The sequence below is a fragment of the Hemiscyllium ocellatum genome, chromosome 23 (assembly GCF_020745735.1).
Source record: "Hemiscyllium ocellatum isolate sHemOce1 chromosome 23, sHemOce1.pat.X.cur, whole genome shotgun sequence".
NCBI lineage: Eukaryota > Metazoa > Chordata > Chondrichthyes > Orectolobiformes > Hemiscylliidae > Hemiscyllium > Hemiscyllium ocellatum.
The window spans coordinates 223817-247303 of NC_083423.1; the positions used below are offsets into that span (position 1 = coordinate 223817).

General features: G+C 39.9%; 1 protein-coding gene across 1 annotated transcript in view; it reads right to left on the minus strand.

The window, feature by feature from the left end:
• The window catches only part of pcloa (piccolo presynaptic cytomatrix protein a), a 577994-nt gene that overhangs the window by 164279 nt on the left and 390228 nt on the right, over positions 1-23487 (minus strand). The window contains exons 16-17 of the mRNA XM_060842523.1: positions 20375-20505; positions 14315-14341 (exon numbers count right to left, since the gene is read on the minus strand). Coding sequence (XP_060698506.1) covers positions 14315-14341; positions 20375-20505 — 158 coding nt within the window. The remainder of the gene's footprint in view (positions 1-14314; positions 14342-20374; positions 20506-23487) is intronic.

The following is a 23487-nucleotide window of genomic DNA, read 5'->3' on the forward strand; positions in this document are numbered from 1 at the left end:
TTTTTGCTACTCCACCAATCTTCATGTCATCTGCAAACTTGTTGATCATACCAACAGTGCCCTCTTCCAGATCATTTATGTATATTACAAACAACAGTGGCCCCAACACTGACCCCTGTGGAACACCACTGGTCACCTTTCTCCATTTCAAGAAACTCCCTTCAACTATTACTCTCTGTCTCCTGTTGCTCAACCAGTTCTTTATCCACCTCGCTAGAACACCCTGCACACCATGTGACTTCACTTTAGATTACTTACAGTGTGGAAACAGACCCTTTGGCCCAAAAAGTCCACACCGACCCGTCGAAGCGCAACCCACTCATTCCCCTACATTTACCTAACACTATGGGCAATCTGCACATCTTTGGACTGTGGGAGGAAACCCACGCAGACACGGAGAGAATGTGCAAACTCCACACAGTCAGTCGCCTGAGTCGGGAATTGAACCCGGGTCTCTGGCGCTGTGAGGCAGCAGTGCTAACCACTGTGCCACCGTGCCACCCACTAACTTCCTCTATTAGTTTCTCCATTCTCTATTATCTCCTTTCTTGAGTAAGGAGACCATAATTGTATGCAATAATCTTGTTTGTAGGATGCCTGGTAGTAAGACTCCCTGTATTTATATTTGATGGATTTACATAAAGGTTAACATATCATTTGCCTTCTTAATTACTTGCTCTAACCTTTTGTGATTTATGGACAATAGTATTCTACAGCCTCTTTATATTTGAGTAATATACTTCTATTTTATTCTCTCTGCCAAAGTTGACAAAATTACATTTTTCCACATTATATTTTATCTACCAAAATTTCATTCTCTTGCTTAACTAATCAATATCTGTTTGCAAACTCTTTTTATCCATCTCACATTTTACTTTCCTACCTTTCCTAATTGTATCATTAACAGATTTGGCTATAATACAATGAGTTCTATTTTCCAAATTATTAATATGCGTAACAAATAGTTGAACCTCCTTGTAACACTCCACTAGTTATAATGTGATATGTTGAAAATGATCAAGTATTTTGCTGGAAGTGGTGGAAACGGCAGAGGATGAACTTTTAATGCTGAGATTATTGGGGTAGAAAGTAAGGACAAGTGAAGCCCTGTTATTGTTCTGAGAGGGAGGGGAAAGGCTGAGGGCAGAAGTGTGGAATGTCGGTTGGACATACTTGAGGGTGCTGTGTCAAGGTTAGAGTGGTGCTGTAAAAGCACAGCAGGTCAGGCAGCATCCAAGGAGCAGGAAAAATCAACATTTCTGGCAAAAGCCCTTCAACAGGAATGAGACTTTATTCCTGATGAAGGGCTATTGCCAGAAACGTTGATTTTTTTCTGCTCCTCGGAAACTGCCCGACCTGCTGTGCTTTTCCAAAACCACTCTAATCTTGATTCTGATCTCCAGTACCTGCAGTACCCACTTCTGCCCATACCTGAGGGTGCTGTCAACCACAGAGGGAGGGAGGGAACCATCAGTTGAGGAAAATTATTGAGGCCATTTCAGAGATACCCCTGTAAAAGGCGACATCATCAGAACAGATGCAACAGAAATGGTGAAACTGGGAGGATGGAATAAGATGATAAGACACAGGAACAAATATATTTTACCAGTTAATGAGATAATAGCTAAATGGCAAGGAATCCTTGCAGGAAACAAGATGAAGAAAAAGGTAATCAATATAACTGTAGGAGTCAGTGGTCAGCCTATCCTCAGAAATGGAAATAGTGACATCAAGGAATGGAAGAGAAGTCAGCGAGGACCAGGTGAAGATGAGAGAAGGATGGAAATTGGAAGGATTTTGTTTTTATTATAAAAGGGAGTTCACCATTTTCTCTTTCTGCCCTTTGCTATCCAATGGACTGGCATTTTCAACCTACTGATGCTGTTTCAGAACCGGTAGAATTTTGGAAGATGGTCGCCGATTCATCCACTATCTGTACTATCACTCCTTTCGCACCCTTGGATATAAATCATTGGGTCCAGGGGATTATCAACTTGCAATGCCATTAATTTCTCCACAACTATGTTATTTTACTCCAAATATTTTTTAAGATCCTCTTTCATACTGGTCTCTTGATTCCCTTGTATTCCTGGGAGGTGATGGATGCAAACTCATGAACAATACTATATTAATTTTATACTCAAGACAATGGCCGGTCAGTGTAAAGGTTATAGAATTCCTTTTCTGGGTTGGAAATCTTAGATTGATTGTCTATAAGGACATTGACCATACATGAAGATCGACTCATTACTTGGACAGAGAAGAGTCATAGCAGAGTGTAAGACCAGTCTGGTTTTAACCCTCACCGGAAAGCATTTCACTATCAGTGATCCAGAAGGTCAATATGTCAATATGTCTCTGATAAAACTTGAAGGGAATAGCATGAAGACAAAATAGGATGAGGCAGACAGACTTGCAAACCTATTTCAAATATCTGTTGGTGACTTCTGGTACCGATCCTGCCAAAATCTGCAGGATTCAGGTAAAATCACCTTATTTGTAAAGTCTGAAGCCATAACGGTGTCAAAGACTTGAACATAACACTCCAGGTGGGGTGAAATGGGGTAACTCGTATATCCTCTTCAAAAATACAACACATGGAAATGTTCGTTCAGTCTCTCTATGACAATGCTGGAATGCTATTTAAAACGCTTTCAGGAATCCAAGACATGATTAACACTGGGCACAAAGTAGACAGTTTCTGGGCAACTTCAGATAGGTCAGCTCTGCAGCTAGCCTGGGGACGCAGAATCATGAGTTTGAATTCCAGTTTTCAACTTCAATCAAGCTCCTTCTTATTTCTCTGACATTGGTCAGGAAAGTAATGTCTGACCCTTCTTTGCAAGGCCATGTGGAAACTCCAGTTAAGTCTTGAACTCAATATATATACATCCCCACATTGCCTGAGAGTCTTATAGCATTTTCTCATTGCAGAACAGTGGGAATGGGCTCTATTCATCTTATATTATTATAAAATGTGACAAAAATGATTCTAAAATGTTTAAGCTTTTCAAGTTAGCACACTAAATAAAATCTATTTTCCAACCTTTTAATGTATGTTGAATTGAAATTAACTAATATGACACAAATTTATATTTGAAATTTTCCAGATTTTAATAAAATGTAAATTCTCTCCAGAATATCAGACGCAGGGATTGGTATTTTCCTCAGGTCATTGATTTTCGTGAAAACAAAATAATACTTTATACTCATATCAACATTTTCACAGAAATAATTGCAAGTAAAACATATGAGTAAAAGGATTTTCCAACTGTTTGCTGAACAAAATATGAAAAAATATAGGTACTAACGGCTGAAGTTTTGCCCTGATAGGAGGTGGAGAATGGAGGCAGTTATGGGGGCATAATATGTTGCCTATGCTCAGCCCGGCAGTTATCTAGCACCCTATTGCCCAAACATCATCATCTCGGAGGTGAGATTAGGAGGAGACTTGTGATAGACAGTCATTCAATGAGGTGACCCACAATCAGGAGGCCCTCCCTCTTATGCTATGAATAGTGTTCTGGGAGAGTTCAACAACTGGAACAGTACAGAGAACATTAATAGAGATGGATAAGGAACTAAAGGGAATGGGCCAGGATGGAAAATGTTAGCGATAAATGTAAGGATAACCTGAATATCTGAATTAGGGCGACATGGTGGCTCAGCGGTTAGCACTGCTGCATCACAGCACCAGGAACCTGAGTTTGAATCCAGCCTTGGGCAACTGTCTGTGTGGAGTTTGCACATTCTCCCCATGTCTGCGTAGGTTTCTTCCGGGTGCTCAAGTTTCCTCTCACAATCCAAAGATGTGCAGGTCAGGTGGGTTGGCCATGCTAAATTGCCCAAAGTGTTTAGGGATGTGTTGGTTAGGTGCATTAACCATCAAAGATAGTAGTGGGAAGTTGTGTGTGGGGTCAGAGGAGATAGGGGAAGCACTAAATGATTACTTTTCGACAGTATTCACTCCTGAAAATGGCAATGTTGTCAAGGAGAATACTGAGATACAGGCTACTAGACTAGGTGAGGTGGAGGTTCACAAGGAACAGGTATTAGAAATCCTGCAGAGTGTGAAAATAGATAAGTCCCCTGGGCCGGATGGGATTTATCCTAGGATCCTCCGGGAAGCCAGGGAGGAGATTGCCGAGCCTTTGGCATTGACCTTTAAATCATCATTGTCTACAGGAATAATGCCAGAAGACTGGAGGATAGCAAATGTGAATCCCCTGTTCAAGAAGGGGAGTAGAGACAATCCTGGTAATTATAGACCAGTGAGCCTTACTTCAGTTGTTGGTAAATGTTGGAAAAGGCTATAAGAGATAGGATTTATAATCGTCTAGAAAATATTAATTTGTTTAGGGATAGTCAGCAAGGTTTTGTGAAGGGTAAGTCAGGCCTCACATACCTTATTGAATTCTTTGAGAAGGTGACCAAACAGGAAATGAAACCGGTTGATGTGGTGTATATGGATTTCAGCAAGACATTTGATAAGATTCCCCACAGGAGGCTATTGTACAAAATGCGGAGGAATGGGATCGTGAGAGATATAGCAGTTTGGATCAGTAATTGCTTGCTGAAAGAAAACAGAGGGTTGTAGTTGATGGAACATGTTCATCTTGGCGTCCAGTTACTAGTGGTGTACCGCAAGGGTCTGTGTTGGGTCCACTGCTGTCTGTCATTTTTATAAACAACCTGGATGAGGGCGTAGAAGGGTGGGTTAGTAAATTTGCGGACGTCACTAAGGTCGGTGGAGTTGTGGATAGTGACGAAGGATGTTGTAGGTTACAGACAGACATAGATAAGCTGCAGAGCTGGGCTGAGAGGTGACAAATGGAGTTTAATGCGGACAAGTGTGAGGTGATTCCCTTTGGTCGGAGTAACCGGAATGCAAAGTACTGGGCTAATGGTAAGATTCTTGGTAGTGTAGATGAGCAGAGAGATCTCGGTGTCCAGGTACACAGATCCTTGAAAGTTGCCACCCAGGTTGACAGGGTTGTTTAGAAGGCATAAGGTGTTTTAGCTTTTATTAATAGAGAGATTGAATTCCAGAACCATGGGATTATGCTGCAGCTGTACAAAACTCTGGTGCGGCCGCACTTGGAGTATTGTGTACAGTTCTGGTCACCACATTATATGAAGGATGTGGGAGCTTTGGAAAGGGTGCAGAGGAGATTTGCTAGGATGTTGCCTGGTACGGAGGGAAGGTATTACGAGGAAAGGCTGAGGGCCTTGAGGTTGTTTTCGTTAGAGAGAAGGTTGAGAGGTGACTTAATAGAGACATATAAGAAAATCAGAGGGTTAGATAGGGTGGACAGGGAGAGCCTTTTTCCAAGTCTGGTGTCGGCGAGCACGAGAGGGCATGGCTTTAAATTGAGGGGTGATAGATATAGGACAGATGTCAGAGGTAGTTTCTTTACTCAGAGAGTAGTAAGGGTATGGAATGCTTTGCCAGCAACAGTAGAAGATTTGCCAAGTTTAAGTACATTTAAGTCGTCATCGGACAAGCATATGGACGTACATGGAATAGTGTAGATTAGATGGGCTTCAGATTGTTAAGACAGGTTGGCACAACATCGAGGGTCGAAGGGCCTGTACTGCACTGTAATGTACTATGTTAAGCAGGGGGAAATGTAGGGGAATGGGTCCGGGTGGGTTACTCTTCAGAGGGTTGGTGTGGACATGTTGGGCTAAAGGGCCTGTTTTCACACTGTAGGGATTCTATTTATAATAGGGAGTATAGTGTATTGGGACATGAGGCTACAAGGCTAGAGTTTCTAAAAAATGGTAGAAAAACAAAACAAAAAGCTATGTTTCATAATACACATTGCATTCTTAACAAAGTGAATGATTTATCATCACAAATAGAAATAAAAACGTAAAATTGGTTAGCCATTTCAAAAACATGGCTGCAAGGTGACTAAATTGCATCAGTCAAACCTAAACATGAGATGTCAACCTGGTGAAGCTACAACACGGAACAATATGCAAGCAAAACAGCATAAGCAGCAAGTAGTAGACATGGCTAAATGATTTCACAACCAACCAATCAGAACAAAGCTCTACTGTCCTGCTGTACCCAGTTATGAATAATGGTGGTAACTCACTGGAAGAGGCATCTCCAGAAATTTCTCCATTCTCAGTGATAACACAACCAAACATGTTAGTGCAAAAACTGAGTGAGTAGTCCATTTTGGTCCCCTTCTGAGGTTTCCAGCCTCACAGATGCTAGTGTTCAGCTAATTTGATTAAGTCCATGTGATATTATGAAATTGATGAAAGGAATGGATATTTGAAAGGCAATAGTACTGAGGACTTATGCTCCAAAACTTGTCATACTTATAGCCAAGCTGTTCCAGTACAGCTACAACAATAGCATCCACCTGACAATGTAGAAAATTACCCAGTATTACCTTGTGCACATTGAGCTGTACAAATCCAACTGTGTGAATTACTGGGTAAAAAATGAGGTCTGCAGATGCTGGAGATCACAGTTGAAAATGTGTTGCTGGTTAAAGCACAGCAGGTCAGGCAGCATCCAAGGAATAGGAAATTCGATGTTTCGGGCATAAGCCCTTCATCAGGAGTGAGGAGAGGGTGCCAGGCAGGTTAAGATAAAAGGTAGGGAGGAGGGACTTAGGGGAGGGGCGATGGAGATGTGATAGGTGGAAGGAGGTCAAGGTGAGGGTGATAGGCCGGTGTGGGGTGGGGGCGGAGAGGTTAGGAAGAAGAGTCTGTTTGAGAACGTAGCTGAAGAGTTTCTGTGCAGAGGAGATGACCTGGGGGGTGCAGTGAGAGAGAGACTCACTTAATCCTTGTACAGGGAGGAAGAGAGCTTCTTCAAGGAAGGCATCCTTGCAAGAGGATTCGCAGTAGGTTAATTACCACCTGATTAGTTTGTTCTCAGGCATTACCAAGATGATGGAAGGTCTTGTCTATATGCTATCAAATGTCACTTCTTCAATGGTAACTTGTTGATGCATGTATAGTTTGGATTTGGCCAAGCCAACAGCACCTTGCCTCATTATAGCCTTGGTTTAAACATTCCTTCTGGAATGCTTTTGATAAAGTACCATGTAAGTGGTTAGTGCACAAGTTTGGAGCACATGAGATTGGTGATGATATACCAGTATGGATTAGAAATTGGTTAGCAGACAGGAAACAGAGAATAGGAATAGATAAGTCAGTGGAAGGCTCGACAAGTGGAGTACCACATGAATAAGTGCTTGGGGCCCCAGCTATTCACATTATTAATGATTTGAATGAAGAAATTAAATGAAATATTTTCAAGTCTGTTAATGACACAAACTAAGACAAATTTTGAGTGGTGAGATGGAAATAAAGAGATTTCAGAGTGATTTGGATGAGTTGAGTAAATGAGAAAATACACAGCTGTCAGTGAGGAATAGTAATTGATTTTGTATTAATTTGCATGTGCAAATATCCATCTAACCTTAAATAAATGAAATGACAAAATTACTAAGACAATGATGGCAAAATGAAGTTGGAAAACAGATCAAACAATGAAAAGACAGGTATTTAAGGGGATTGTTCATAACACTCAGAAAAGATATAAACATACAAATCAGGGACAGGAGTAGGTCACTCAGCTGCTAAAGCCATTCAATAGGATCAGAGCTCAGCTGATTCATCCATATTCATGCCTTCTCCTAATAACAAGTCACCACACTGTTTAACAATAAAATCTACAAACTTCTGCTTTCAAAATATTCAAGAATTCCAAATACTCATGACTTTTAGAAAGAAAATCTCATCTCTGTCATTAATAGGTTGTATGTTTTAAGAAAAACAACCTCTATTCTATATTAACCTAAACATGAAAACATCCTTTTCACAACAACCCTCAAGATCTTTTATACTCCAATCAAGTCATCTCTGAAATTTCTTTACTTCAGTAGATACAAGATTAATTTGTTCAATATCTAATAAGAAACCTGCCCATTCCAAGTCATACTACAGTTAACATATTCTGAACTGCTTCCAATAAATTTACATCCTTCCTTAAAAGGCTACCAATACTATACACAGAACTCCAGATGTAGTTTCACAAGTGTTGTGAATGACTGAAGTATAATCTATCTGCTTTTGCATTTAATAATCGATGCAAACATTCCATTAAGAGAAGACTGAGATAGGACTTGATTTATATGTATAAACTTATGAGGGCATAGAAAGGATACACAAGAGGGATTTTTTCCCCTTGGTGGAGGGGCAATAACCAGGGGACATAGATTTAAGGTAAGGGGCAGAGGTTTAGAAGAGATGTGAGGAAAAACCTTTTCACCCAGAGGATACTGGGTATCTGAAATTCATGACATGAAAGCGTGGTAAAAGCAGAAACCCTCGTAACATTAAGTATTTAGAATTATACTTTCAATGCCAAGTCATACAAGGCTATGGGGCCAAATATTGGAAAAGGAGATTAGAACAATTAGGTTCTTGTTTTTGACTGGCACAGACTAGATGGGTTCAAGAGCCTTGTTCTGTATTGTAGACCTAAAACTCCATTAGGTTTCCTAACTTCTAGTGGAAGGTATATACTAATCTTTTGTGATTCATGCAGTAGAAAGCTGAGGTCCCTCTGCATCTTTCACCATTTAGATAAATGCTTCTTTTCTATCCTTTCCGTGAAAACTGAAAATTTCACCTTTCTCCATATGAAATGGCACTTGGAAGATCTTTGTTCACTCACTGAACTCTGTCATGTCCTTTTCTAGCCTCCTTATGTCCTCTTCACAACTTACTTTCCTATCTATCTTGGTGTCACCAGCAAATATAACTACCATGCTTTTGGTCCCTTCACCCAATTAATTTTTAAAAAATTGTAAAATGTTGAGGCCTCAACACTGATCCCAGTGGTACATCACTTGTTACACTTTGCCAGCCAGAAAATTATCCATTTATGCCAAATATTTTCTGTTAGCCAGCCAATTGTCTGTCCATGCTAATATCCTGCATCCTGTATCATGAGCTTTTATTCTCAGAAATAGTCTTTGACGTGTCTTCTTATGGACAGCCCATCCACTGATTTTCTCTTTACCTAACCCTTATATGATTTCCTCGAAGAATGTCAATTTTCTCTCACAGGATCATCAAACTTTGGAATTCTCTTTCACAGAGCAGCAGAGGTGTAGTCATTGAACATATTGCAGGATAGATTAGGTAGCTCTTGATTGACAAGGGTGTCACATGTTACAAGATGTAAATAAGTATAAAGGAAATTAGATTTAATGCCACAATCAGATCAGCAACGATCTTATCAAATGGTAGAACAGATTCAGGGGCTCAATGTCCTATTCCAACTCCAATTGGTATTTCCAGTTGGTCTATAGACCAACCCTCCCACTCTTCTGAATTGTCTAAGCCAGCTGAATGGGACCAGCCTCCCATTGGTAGAATGGGGGATCAACAACTCAGCTTGACTCTGAGGTCACTCTATCTATGTGCCAGATATGTGACCACAGGTTATCCAGTGGAGGAGCTCCATCTCCACAAGGAGCAATTGTTGTGAGTGATGCACAAATTTGTTCCTCTGAGACAGGGGTAAGATTAAGGAGCCTTGGATGACAAGAACAGAGGAGCTTCTTGCCAAAAGAAAGAAGGCAGCTTACATAAGGTGGAGGAAGCAAGAATCCAGTACAGCTTGAGAGGACTACAGGCTGACTAGAAAGGAGCTCAGAAATGGACTGAGGAGAGCCAGAAGGGGAACGAAAAAGGCTTGGCAAGAAGGATTAGGCCCAAAGGCATTTTACTTATGCATAAAGAATAAGAGATTGATCAGGGAGAAGGTAGGGCCGACCAGGGAAAGCGTAGGGAACTTGTGCATGGAGTCTGAGCAGATAGGGGAAACCCTCAATGATTTTTTGCTTCGGCTTTCACCAAGGAAAGGGACCTTGTTGTGAATGAGAACTTTGAGGAACTGGGAAACAGGCTTGAACAGATAAGATTGGTGAAGTTGATGTGCTGGAAATTTCGGCAAACATTAAGATTGATAAGTCTCCAGGGCCAGACCAGATTTATTCTGGAAGTGAGAAAGGAGGTTGCTAAGCCAGTGGCGAAGATCTTTGCTTCCTTATTCTCCTCAGGAGTCATACCAGAAGATTGGAGGGAGGCAAATGTTGTTCCTGTTTTCAAGAAGGGGAATAGGGAACTCCCTGGCAATTACAGACAAGTCAGTCTCACGTCTGTGGTCAGCCAGGTTTTGGAAAGAATTCTGATGGATATGATTTATGACTATTTGGAAAAACATAGCGTGATTAAAGGCAGACAGAATGGCTTTGTGAATGGCAGGTCATGCCTCACAAACCTTACTGAGTTCTTTGAGGAGGTGACAAGGCAGGTTGACGAAGGTTGAGCAGTGGATGTGGTGTATTTGGACTTCAGCAAGGCATTTGATAAGGTTCCCCATGGTAGGCTCATTCATAAAGTTAGGAGGTATGGGATACAGGGAGATTTGGCTATCTGGATTCAGAATTGGTTGGCTGACAGAAGGCAGAGAGTGGTTGAGAATGGAAAGTATTCTGCCTGGAGGTCAGTGATGAGTGGTGTCCCGCAGGGGTCTGTTCTTGGGCCTCCTCTCTTTGTAGTTTTTATAAATGACTTGGATGAGGAGGTTGAGGGGTGGGTTAGTAAATTTGCAGATGACACAAAGGTTGGAGGTGTCGTCGATAATATAGAGGGCTATTGCAGGCTGCAGCATGGCAAAGGATGCAGAGCTGGGCTGAGAAATGGCAGATGGAGTTCAACCTGGACAAATGCAAAGTGATGCATTTTGGAAGGTCAAACTTGAATGATGAATGTAGGATTAAAGACATGATTCTTGGCAGTGTGGAGGAACAGAGGGATCTCGGTGTTCAAGTGCACAGATCCTTCAAAATTGCCACCCAAGTGGCTAGGATTGTTAAGAAAGCATATGGTGTTTTGGCTTTCATTAAAATCAAGTTAAGAGCTGTGAGGTTTTGCTGCAGCTCTACAAGAACCTGGTGAGACCACACATGGAATACTGTGTCCAGTTTTGGTCACCCGACTATAGGAAAGATACGGAGGCTTTGGCGAGGGTGCAAAGAAGGTTTACCAGGATGCTGTCTGGACTGCAGGGCTTGTCTTACAAAGACGGGTTGACTAAGCTTGGACCTCTCTCTCTGGAGAGAAGGAGGAAGAGAGGAGACCTGATCGATATATACAAGGAAATGTGATGCTTGGATAGAGTCAATAGACAGAGACGTTTCCCCAGGGCAGGATTGACTGGCATGAGGGATAATCATTTTAAGATATTAGAGGAGATCTCAGAGGTAGATCCTTTTTGCAGAGAGTTGTGAATGCATGGAATGCATTGCCAGTGGTGGTGGTGGAAGCAGAGTCATTAGGGACATTTAAGCAACTGCTGGACACGCACATGGACAGCAGTGAGTTGAGGGGTGTGTAAGTTAGGTTATTTTATTTTAGATTAGGAATAATCCTCGGCACAACATTGTGGGCCGAAGGGCCTGTTCTGTGCTGTACTTTTCTATGATCTATGATAATAGTGGCCTCACAGTTGCAATCACTGTTGCATATGGCAATGGTTCTGAAGGTGTTAAATGTTCATATTACATTGACTCCACCTTTTCTACTGATATTATACACAGTCTTTGTTCTGAAACAAGGTGTTTGACTCAGGTTTTCAAAGGGAGGAGATATTTCTGTTCCAGCTGCCTAATGTCCTCATGATTATACCTGACCAAATGAAGTGGTGCTACTGCTATTACTCAATAAACTTTATTATTATCTTAGAGCAATGCTTCTTCTATAAATACTCTCTCGTGGTACATCGTTCATCAGTAATCACTAGATACTCCAAAGACAAAGCAAAGACAAAGGAGGATCAGTGCCAGCAAACTACATTAAACAACTATTACGCAGATGCAACACTGGTAGAGATGGAAAATATTATAGCTAGAGTTTGAGTTAAAAATGTTGTACAGACATGGTGGAGATGGCCTCTCCGTAGCAGCAGCCTGCAGCTCCTTTCATGTTGATAGCCTCCAACTGGCCCTCCAAATTGAGATCCTGTCTGTCCTTTGACCAGTATGATAGGTTTGGTACTCTCAACCTATTCAAAAAGTCAAATTCCTGCTCCAAATATCTGACAAAGGTAAACTACGATGATAACGAACTATAATTGGTCAAAACATGTTTGAGTACGAATGAATGTGGTAAATCTTGACTTCATTCACTTACTTTCCCAATCAAAGGAGATTGACTGGAAGTTTATTGTTGTTTGGAAAGAATCACTGAAGAGAAAATTGGAATTGTGTTTGACAGAAGAAATAATCTTGAATTATGCCAGCTGACACAAACTGAAGCACTGTTACCTAAAGATAAAGCTTGTTGTAATTTGAATATTTGAAAATAGGCAAGCCAAGAAAATAGAATATCATCTCTTAAATGAGAGTGTCCTGATTTAACACTTGATATATTCAAATCTTTATTATACCATCATACACCAAATGTTTGATAAACTGAAACATTTGTCAAGATGATGTTGATTTGCAATATTCTAAGATAGGTGACAGCAAATCAGCAGCAAGGTTTTGAAATCTGAAAAGTTGTGAAATGAACTATTAGAACTCTGTCATTGATTTTATGGTCACAAAAGTCAACATCTACCCCAAAACCTGTTAACCCGTTTTATTGCCATGCACCTTATGAATAGAAATGCAATTTTCATTTGAAAAAAGCTAGTTGACAGTATTTCCATTTTCTTTTATTCCTTAAAAACTTCTATGAAATAAAAACAACAAATGAAAATGGATAAATTTGGAATCAACTTGTGGTATTTTGTTTAGCAAGTTGTTTAAGATTACATGATACGAATTCTAATATTCAGCTTTTCATATTCACCATATTGGTCTGCCAATTTTAGTTCAGTTCCTTAACTTGTTTTCGCAGTACACAAAACACAAAAACTGACACTACAGTGATAACAATTCTAAAAGGGAATGTTTACCATTTGTACAGGAAGTGCACAGTTTATAATCTGGTGCGAAAAGCAAACAATTGCTGTCAGCACATTAATTGTACTAATTTCAAATATTGATTAATCTGCTGTTGACATGCACCGTGGATGCATTATGGGAGGAGTTGTCATTGTAGTCCACAATCTAAGTACATTAGTCAAATAAAAAGATCAGAAGATACACAGGGTACTATAAATCTTTTGGATCTGCTTTACATCCAAGCCATCAATTAGATTACAATATGAAGAAAAGTCCTCTCCAAATCCCAGGAACACAACTGAAGCAGGTCAAGATAAAAAAAATTGGAAATAAAGCCAAGTTACTTGTAAATATTCTGAATGATTTTAAAGCTAGAAGTGAGCCACGTGCTTTGTTTTGTATACCGCAGGACTCAAAACTGAAAGGGTGAATTGTCAAATTTCATCTAGTGCGTACTGTAAATGCATATTTAATAGCAATGTGTATGCATCTGGTGTATCATAGAATTATACAGCATGGAAACAGACCTTTCACAAAAAATTCAATTTTTAAATTAATTTTAATTACCCATATTGTATGCTCACTTACTGAAATATGACCTTAGAATATTTAACTATTCAGAAAGAAAACATTGTTACATATTCAGGTATTGACAGCTTACAAGATTTCAATTTGATTTATACATTTTAAGATTCAATTCTTCATTTAAGAAGACAACACGACATTGTAAGGTTTAAGACTCAATGAACTGTAAACAATGTAAGGGAAAATTTCAGTTCTGAGTGTTCATGACATACAGTCAACATTCCTCCATATCTGCTATAATACGAAAATCTAGAAAGCAGCTTGATCTGATAGAAGATCTGTGACAGTCTGATTTGACTGAAAATGCAAATTTCTATACATTTATATTTAGAGCTAGGTTTCGCTATAACCTGCAGACTAAAAGCAGAAGAAGCACAAAATATGGGTAATGAAGGCAAAAAATTGGAAGTGCTTTTCTATTAATGTATTGCATCATTTCCATGAAAATGAATAATTTCTAAATATCCAAGAATGAACAATCAGATCACCATGTTTCATTTATACTCAGGAAATGACTCACTTTAGAGGTGTATTCTTCTTTTCAAGTATCAAGCAATTATCGAGAGAATTATTGGTTAGTAAAGTGAACAAACAGTGCTTGTTATGCCACAGAGCCTGATACAAATGTGTAAAGAAATGCAGCTCTAAAGTCAGTCCAGCAGACTTTGTTTGTAACACTTGTGTAAAGATCTGCTAAGCAAAAATTACAAGCAGAAGGAAAAAGCAAACACTACCTTGCATTCTGGACAACCATAACTTGGCTGAAAACGCCCAAAGGTTGAAGAGAGAGCAGAGCGAGTAGAAAATAAAGAAAATGCACAAAGGCAGACAAATCAGCATGAGATTGAGAGTAAAGCTGAGCATGTGAACTAATTTATACTTAAAATGTAGGAAGGAGGACAAAGAGTTAACTGCTTGGGTTAAGACAATAAAACAAACAACTAATGCAACACGAAACAGACAGTTACCATCCTTCTCCTTGGAATATGCAAGATTCTGAACACCAATTAGAATTAACATTGAATATAATGAACAGGAGATCAAAAACAAAATCAACTTTTTAAACTATGTTTTTGGTGGAATAGGTAGGAGAACATTTTAATTTTCTCCCTTCACCTCATCATGAGTGAGTTTGTGGTGAACCTATTGTCATCAGAACAGTGACAGCAAACTTCAATCCCAGCCTTACATGATGACCATATTGTGGAATCTCAGTTACCAGAACAAATTTTCTTGAAACTGTTCGCAGGCTCAGCAAAATATTTAAATTCACATTCAAGTTGGATTCAGATGGCCTTTAAAGGCATAACCGTGTCATGCTATTGATAGACTTTCTGTTAATTATTTTATGAAATCAAGACAGAGTGTGTAGCAGAGTTCAGCCTCCTGAGTTTTTCAGCACTTACGTTTTATTTCAGAATTGTAGCATCCACAGCATTTTGCTTTAAAATTATATTACAGGTTGTTCATATCACAACATGGGAGGTAGCAATGGAAATTTGTTTTTGAGTTCTGTCTTCAGGAGGCAAGGATTTCAATCGTATGGTTAGGCAGGACTGGATTTAGGCAATATTTTTCAGAGAAACTAAACATTTTTCCATTTATTAGGCAGTCCATTTCTGAACCTTTTCTCCAGAAACAACATTTATTTTGGTTGTTAATACTAAAGAGTTTTAATATTCAAAATATGAAGTTTGAGGCAATTGAGAAAATAGTTGCTACTGTAATCTTTACTGTAAGATACTATTTAACTTCACCAACAGTTCACTTCTGAATACAGTTGTGTACTGAAGGGTTCTACAGCAGATTTGTAGAAGGAATATAAATATGTTGGAGGTACATTATTAATTGTTAAGTTTTAGTAGTTCATGATTGGTTTAGCCAAGGCATTTATTTTCCTGCATTATTGGATTGGCTCCATTAAATAATTGCATAGGAGATGATACCCAAAATGATGGATCTCCCCACAAGCCACAATTTGTAATGTTTCTGCTGGAAGGAAACAATTGATTCATTTTCATGTGCAATGTAGATAAAGGAAAACTTCATGCTGAAAACATTATCCTAAATGTTTCCTGAAATACTTTATACACAGTTGCACAGTTGGCCTTATATCACTGCCTCTCCAATAGGCTGTCCTGCCCTGGGATATAAAGTCTCTGTGTGCCTGATTCCAATGGGACTGTGGAAGATGTCTTGATGGCGGTGAATAAACTTTCACAATTAATTTATTTGGAATCAGACAACTGTCTAGAACAAGTGTGAAGGTAGGAATCCTTTGAATGAAAAACCAAAAGAAATGTGGATTCAGGGAATCAGACACAAGAATAGAAATTGAACCTGAAACATTAACTCTGCTTTCAGTTTGTTTTTCCAGCAAATTCTGTTTTTGATCCTTTTAGATAACACTGAGACACCAGCGCATGAACTCCTAAATCTACCAAAACAATGTATTGTATACGAGATAAATGGTAAATGTTATGAAACTTGAAAAGGTTCAGAAAAGATTCACAAGGCTGTTTCCAGGGTTGGAGGGTTTCAGCTGTAGAGAGAGGCTGAATAGGCTGGGTCTGTTTTCCTTGGAGGGTCGAAGGCTGAAGGATGACCTTAGCAAGGTTTACAAAATCATGACGGGCATGAACAGGGTATATAGACAAGGTCTTTTCCCTAGGGTAGGGAGTCAAGAACAATAGTTTAGGGTGAAAGTGGAAAAATTTAAAAAGTAACTAAGGGGCAACCTTTTCATGCAGAGGGTGGTGCGTGTATGGAATGAGATGCCAGAGGAAGCTGGTACAATTACAACATCTAAAAGGCATCTGGATGGGTATATGAACAGGAAAGGTTTAGAGGGATATGGGCCAATTGCTGGCAAATGGGGTGAGATTAGGTTTGGAAATCTGGTTGGCATGGACAAGTTGGATCAAAGTGTCTGTTTCTTTGTTGTACATATCCATGACTGTATGATATGTAAAAGTAATGACAGGAGTGACAGCATGGGATTAATATCTGTGACTTCATGAATACAATTTGAAATCAGCAATTTTTGAGAAGATTTGTAGTTCAGGTTGATGACAAGTATGTAAGTTATCTCACTGAGCTGGAAGGTTTGTTTTCAGACATTTCATCACTGTGACTAGTTAATTGATGATGTTACTAGTCATTAGATTAGATGATTAGATTTCCTACAGTATAGAAGCAGGCCCTTCAGCCCAACAAGTCCACACCAACCCTCCGAAGAGCAACCCACCCATACCCCAACATTTACCCCTGACTAATGTACCTAACACTATGGACAATTTTATCATGGCCAATTCACCTGACTTGCACATCTTTGGATTGTGGGAGGAAACTGGAGCACCCGGAGTAAACCCACACAGACACAGGGAGAATGTGCAAAGTCCACACAGACAGTCACCCGAGGTGGGAATTGAACTCAGGTCCCTGGTGCTGTGAAGCAGTAGTGCTAACCACTGAGCCACCATGTCGCCATGGTGATGAAACATCTGAAAACAAACCTTCCAGCTCAGCGATCTAACTTACATACTTACAATTTAAAATCTTTTCTCTGGGTATTTAAGGCATTTAAGAAGTTGTCTCATTTCACACATATAACTATAAGTAAATGATATATGATAATTGGACTTCCTGCAGCAAATTGCACCAGTTTGGAAATGCTTTTTTGTGCTCGATGTTCATCTAACATTGGTTCTTTATCCAATAGCTAGACCTATTGGTCAAGGCAAATATTTTAGATCAGAAATAGGTGATAGTGCTTGTGTTGCTTTGAGAGAGCTTTCCAGTCAAACTACATGGCCCTGAATTCCTAATCTTTGTGACAAGAGTTGAATGTGAACACAATCAGCTGCACTGTAGGTATTCTTTGCTCTTATTTTTATTTTCATAACTTTGCTATCTCATTTTACTTTCAACCTGACTAGACTAAGAAGCATGAGTTGACTTGCTGTCTACTAGGTAAAAACAATGACTGCAGATGCTGGAAACCAGATTCTGGATCAATGGTGCTGGAAGAGCACAGCAGTTCAGGCAGCATCTGAGGAGCAGTAAAATCAACGTTTCGGGCAAAAGCCCTTCATCAGGAATAGAGGCAGGGTGCCTGCAGAGTGGAGAGATAAATGAGAGGGGGGTGGGGGTTGGGGAGAAAGTAGCATAGAGTACAATAGGAGAGTGGGGGAGGGGATGAAGATGATAGGTCAGGGGCGGGGGGAGGGTGGAGTGGATAGGTGGAAAAGAAGATAAGCAGGTAGGACAAGTCATGGGGACAGTGCTGAGCTGGAAGTTTGGAACTAGAGCGAGGTGGGGGAAGGGGAAATGAGGAAACTGTTGAAGTCCACATTGATGCCCTGGGGCTGAAGTGTTTGCGTGGGTTTCCTCTGGATACTCCAGTTTTCTTTCCACAGTACATGTGCAGGTCAGATGATTGGCCATGCTAAATTGCCCATAGTATCCAGGGATGGTGCAAGCTAAAAAAGCTATGTGGATTAGCCATGGGAAATGCAGGGGTTACAGAGATAAAGGGGGTAGGTCTGGATAGGATGTTGTTCAGGGGGTCAGTGTGGACTCAGTGGTCTGAATGGCTACATTCCACACTGTAAGGATTCTGTGATTCCTTAATGTGTAGAGAACCTGATTGTCCTTTTCCTTTACCTGGTCACTGATCACTTACCTGGTTGATGCTGAAATGTCAACCTGTTCCATTTTCAGTGATTGAATGTGTTTGAAAATGTTAAAACTTGTTGTGCAAAAAGCTGACATGACCTTCAAACTAAAGTTTACAAACATTGTTAAAAGCACAATATTAATTTCAGTGTAGAAAACTCAAAGGAAAGTACAATAGATGAAACCAATAACTTAACTAGCAGTAGTTACACAAACATTAATGTGATGTTGTCAGGATGAAGGTCAGGAAAGTCCATCCTTGCCTCTTCTATTGAGGATTATTTCTGGTAAATGCAAAATGTGTCAACTGACTGGCAGGTAGTGTTTGCAACAAGTACTTGTAGATATGTTGGATCAAGTTAATTTGACCAGTCTATGTAACTCCAAAGGTGTACATTATTCTAATCTTTTCCTGCATCTAGGTGATTTTTTTTGCTATTTATCAGTCTTGGTATTCTTGATGCTTATTTGTAATTTAATCCCAAATTTTCTGAAAAAAATGAACACCTTTCCTTCTAGGCAGGCATTCCTTCAGAACGAAATGGAAAGTCTCCATAGTTCTGACAGAAGGACAGGACGAGAGGGAGGAAACATTTATTAACATTCTTTGGGATAGACGAGAACAAACGTGTGAAGTGAAAGGAATGCTTTCACCCACTTGGCTGTCAAGTAAAAAACTGGTTTCTATTTTAGAGACTCAAAATATTTCTGTTGCTTCTCTCATTTTGTCAGAAATTGATGTTTACCCTCATACATTCAATCAACAGCCATGCAAAGTTAAAATGTTATTAAAAACAAAGAACTTAAGCATTATCTTTAAAATTATTTTCAAATTTCAAAGCAACATAATTCTGTTTTAAAATGACCAGTTCAATTTTGTCATGGCAACATGTCTGGACTATCTTTGACCAGTTTGCACTTCTACAATTGTACATTGATTATGCTGTTGAGGTTAAAAAATGTAATAATTACATTCTACATTGGTGCAGATTAATGCCATTGTAGTAATATCTGGGTCTATAGTTCCAAGGTTTGGTGTCAAGATCATTGTGCCTCTAAATCAATTGATTTAGTTCATGGCAACAGATAACTTTGATAGTCAAATGACCTCATTATCTTCATGTAAATTGCAAAACGTTGCACATATTATACCATGGCTGTTGACAAGGCTTTAACAAACAGCAAACCCATTACCAGGAATGATTTGGCTCAGCATCAACTTCTGGGTTCAATTTCATTTGATGTTAACAAAGAAACTTATAGTGTTGCCAAAGTTATAAAACCATGAAACTATAGCCAACATCTTGGCAGCTTTTGCAATCTTCAAACAATTTTTGTGGAAGAGGTTGGAATTTCCAAGAGGGTAAAAACAATGACTGCAGATGCTGGAAACCAGATTCTGGATTAGAGATGCTGGAAAAGCACAGCAGTTCAGGCAGCATCCAAGAAGCAGTAAAATTGATGTTCTGGGCAAAAGCTCTTCATCAGGAGTACAGGCAGAGTGCCTGAAGGGTGGAGAGATAAATGAGAGGAGGATGGGAGTGGGGAGAAAGTAGCATAGAGTACAATAGGTGAGCGGGGGTGGGGATGAAGGTGATAGGCCAGGGAGAAGGGCGGAGCCCCAGGGCATCAATGTGGACTTCACAGTTTCCTCAATTCCCCTTCCCCCACCTCACCCCAGTTCCAAACTTCCAGCTCAGCACTGTCCCCATGACTTGACCTACCTGACTATCCTCTTTTCCACCTATCCACTCCACCCTCTCCTCCCTGACCCATCACCTTCATCCCCTCCCCCACTCACCTATTGTACTCTATGCTACTTTCTTCCCACCGCCACCCTCCTCTCATTTATCTTTCCACTCTTCAGGCACTCTGCCTGTATTCCTGATGATGGGCTTTTACCCGAAATGTCGATTTTACTGCTCCTCTGATGCTGCCTGAACTGCTGTGCTTTTCCAGGACGTCTAATCCAGAACGGAATTTCCAAGAACATTATTAATACAGGGTTTACATGCAGAAGGGAAAAAAAATCTAATATCAGTTCCAATCATTTTTTATGAGCATGTATCATGTGCGTATTTCATTACTTTGCAAAGTTCACGAGATACTTTCCTTACCCTCTGCCTGGAAGAAGATAAACCTTAACAAATGGATCTGAATAACCATTGTTGTCTCTGGGAGCAAGGTTCCGAGCTTGTAGAACATGAACAATGAGATTTCCAATGTGCTTGTCATAGTTCATTTGTAACTAAGGGAAGAAAAGATTCTAAATGACCTTAAAGAAAAGAGTAGTACCTTTTCTGTTGCTTTTATCTTCTGATCATAGATTAGTTTTCAAGTTACAAAATTAAATTAATTAATTCATTTAGATTTTGTCAGATTGCTCTTTTTTCTTACAGTCTCTTCTGCCATTTCTAACAGCTTCTTTCAAAAAAACATCTAATTGTTTGCAAAGTAAATAAACTGACAAGAGAATTTTACATTCAGTACCATTTTATAATTTCACATTGTAGTACGCCATTAAGTAAATGCCATTTCTAAAGTAGGATAAGCATGTTATGAATCAGAGAACCACTGATAATTAACAGATCTTGTGTTCAACAAATTATTAAACAAATCGTCGGAGGACAGAAAGTCTTTTTGGTTTGACAGTAGGGTCCTGTTAGTGGTGAATGCCATTCATGTTGCAACTGGATAGTAGCAGTATGAAGAAGCTTGCTTCACCTGTTGCTCAAAAGTTTGAGATACTTTGCTCTTTGCAGTAATTTCAGATAGACTTGGCACTTTTGGGACCACAAGTGATTGGAAAATTGTACTGTTAAGTATAAGATAAAACAAAATTAACAAATCTGTTATTTTGTAGCAATATATAAATCTTTGGGATTTGCATTTTCCATGAAATGCTCTTGTCATTTGAAAGGAAAGAATAAATTCATTTGTGATTATTATGACTTCAATCTACCATCCCTGAATCCCCCACTGTCAATGTCCTCGGGGTTACCACTCAATTGGATTCACCATATAAACACAGTGGCTCAAGAGTAGGTCAAAGACTAGGAATACTGTGGTGAGGAGCTCACCTCCTGATTTTCCAAAGCCTGTCCATCATCTACAAGTCAGAAATCAGGAATGTGAAAGATGCACTGGACAGATGCATCAATGACACCATCCAGAATAAAGCAGCCTACTCGATTGACACAACGTCCACAAATGTTCATTTCTACCATCACTGATGTTCAGGAGCAGCAATGTATACTATCTACAAGAAACTGTACTGCCGATATTCATCAAGGATTCTCAGACAGCACCTTCTAAATCCACAGCCATTTCTGTTTAGAGGGACAGGGGCAGCTGATACATAGGAACACCACCCCCTGAAAGTTCCCTTCCAAGCCACTCACTATCCTGACCTGGAAACATATCACTGTTCCTTCACTGTTGCTGGGTCAAAATCCTGGAATTCCCTTCATAACAGCATTGTCAGTCAACCCACAGCATGTGAACTGCAGCAGTTTAAGAATGCAGCTCACCACCACTTTCTCAAGGGCAACTGGAGATGCACTATAAACGTTGGCCAGTCAGCTACATCTACATCTCACAAATGAATAACAGAAAAGAGTATAAGTATAAAAAATAAAAGATCTTATAGAACATAGAACATTACAGCGCAGTACAGGCCCTTCGGCCCTCGATGTTGCGCCGCCCTGTCATACTAATCTGAAGCCCATCCCACCTACACTATTCCATGTACGTCCATATGCTTGTCCAATGACAACTTAAACGCACTTAAACTTGGCGAAGCTACTACCGTTGCAGGCAAAGCATTCGATACTCTTACTACTCTCTGAATAAAGAAACTACCTCTGACTTATACCTATCTCCCCTCACTTTAAAGTTATATTTAATTGAAGGAGATTGTGCACAAACTGGGGGTGTGGAGGGAGGCAATATACAGTAAAAGAATTGGGATCAGAAACCATACTTTTGATCAAGTGATATTGTGGTCTGCATTTTGTATAATAACCTACTGTGGGGAACCTTATCGAATGCTGAAATACATCACATATACATCACATCAACCGGTTTACTCTCATCTACCTGTTTGGTCACTTTGTCAAAAAAGTCAATAAGATTCGTTAGGCACGACCTACCCTTCACAAAACCGCGTTGACTGTCCCTGATCAGATTATTCTTTTCTAGATGGTTATAAATCCTATCTCTTATAACCTTTTCCAACACTTTACCAACAACTGAAGTGAGACTCACTGGTCTGTAATTACCAGGGTTGTCTCTACTCCCCTTTTTGAACAAGGGAACCACATTTGCTATCCTCCAGTCCTCAGGCACTATTCCTGTAGACAATGATGATTTGAAGATCAATGCCAAAGGCTCGGCAATCTCTTCCCTTGCTTCCCAGAGGATCCTAGGATAGACCCCATCTGGCCCAGGGGACTTGTCTATTTTCACACTCTGCAGTATTTCTAATACCTCTTCCTTGTCAATCTCTTCTAGTCTAGATGCAAGTATCTCTGTATCTTCCTTGCCAACATTTTCATTTTCTATAGTGAACACTGTCGAAAAATATTTATTTAGTCCTTCCCCTATCTCCTCTGACGCCACACACAACTTCCCACTTATTATCCTTGATTGGCCCTAATTTAACTCTTGTCATTCTTTTATTCCTGACATACCTATGGAAAGCCTTAGGGTTAACCCTGATCCTATCCGCCAACAACTTCTCATGTCCTCTCCTGGCTGTTCTGAGGTCTCTTTTTAGGTCTTTCCTGACTTCCTTGTAACCCTCAAGTGCCCTGAGTTTTCACATTTTGTCCTACCATAAGCCTTCTTCTTCTTCTTGACCAGGGATTCCACTTCCTTAGTAAACCACGGCTCATGCATTCTATATCTTCCTCCCTGCCTGACAGGTACATACTTATCTAGGACACACAGGAGCTTTTCCTTGAATAAGCTCCACATTTTTAATGTGCTCATCCCTTGCAGTTTTCTTCCCCATTCTATGCTTCCTAAATCTTTCCTAATTGCATCGTAATTTCCCTTCCCCCAGCTGTAAATCTTGCTTGGTGGAGTACACCTATCCCTTTCCATCACTAAAGTAAACCTGACAGAATTGTGATCGCTGTCTCCCAAGTGCTCACCTACTTCCAAATCTAACACCTGGCCAGGCTCGTTATCCAGTGCTAAATCTAAAGTGGCTTTGCCCCTTGTTGGC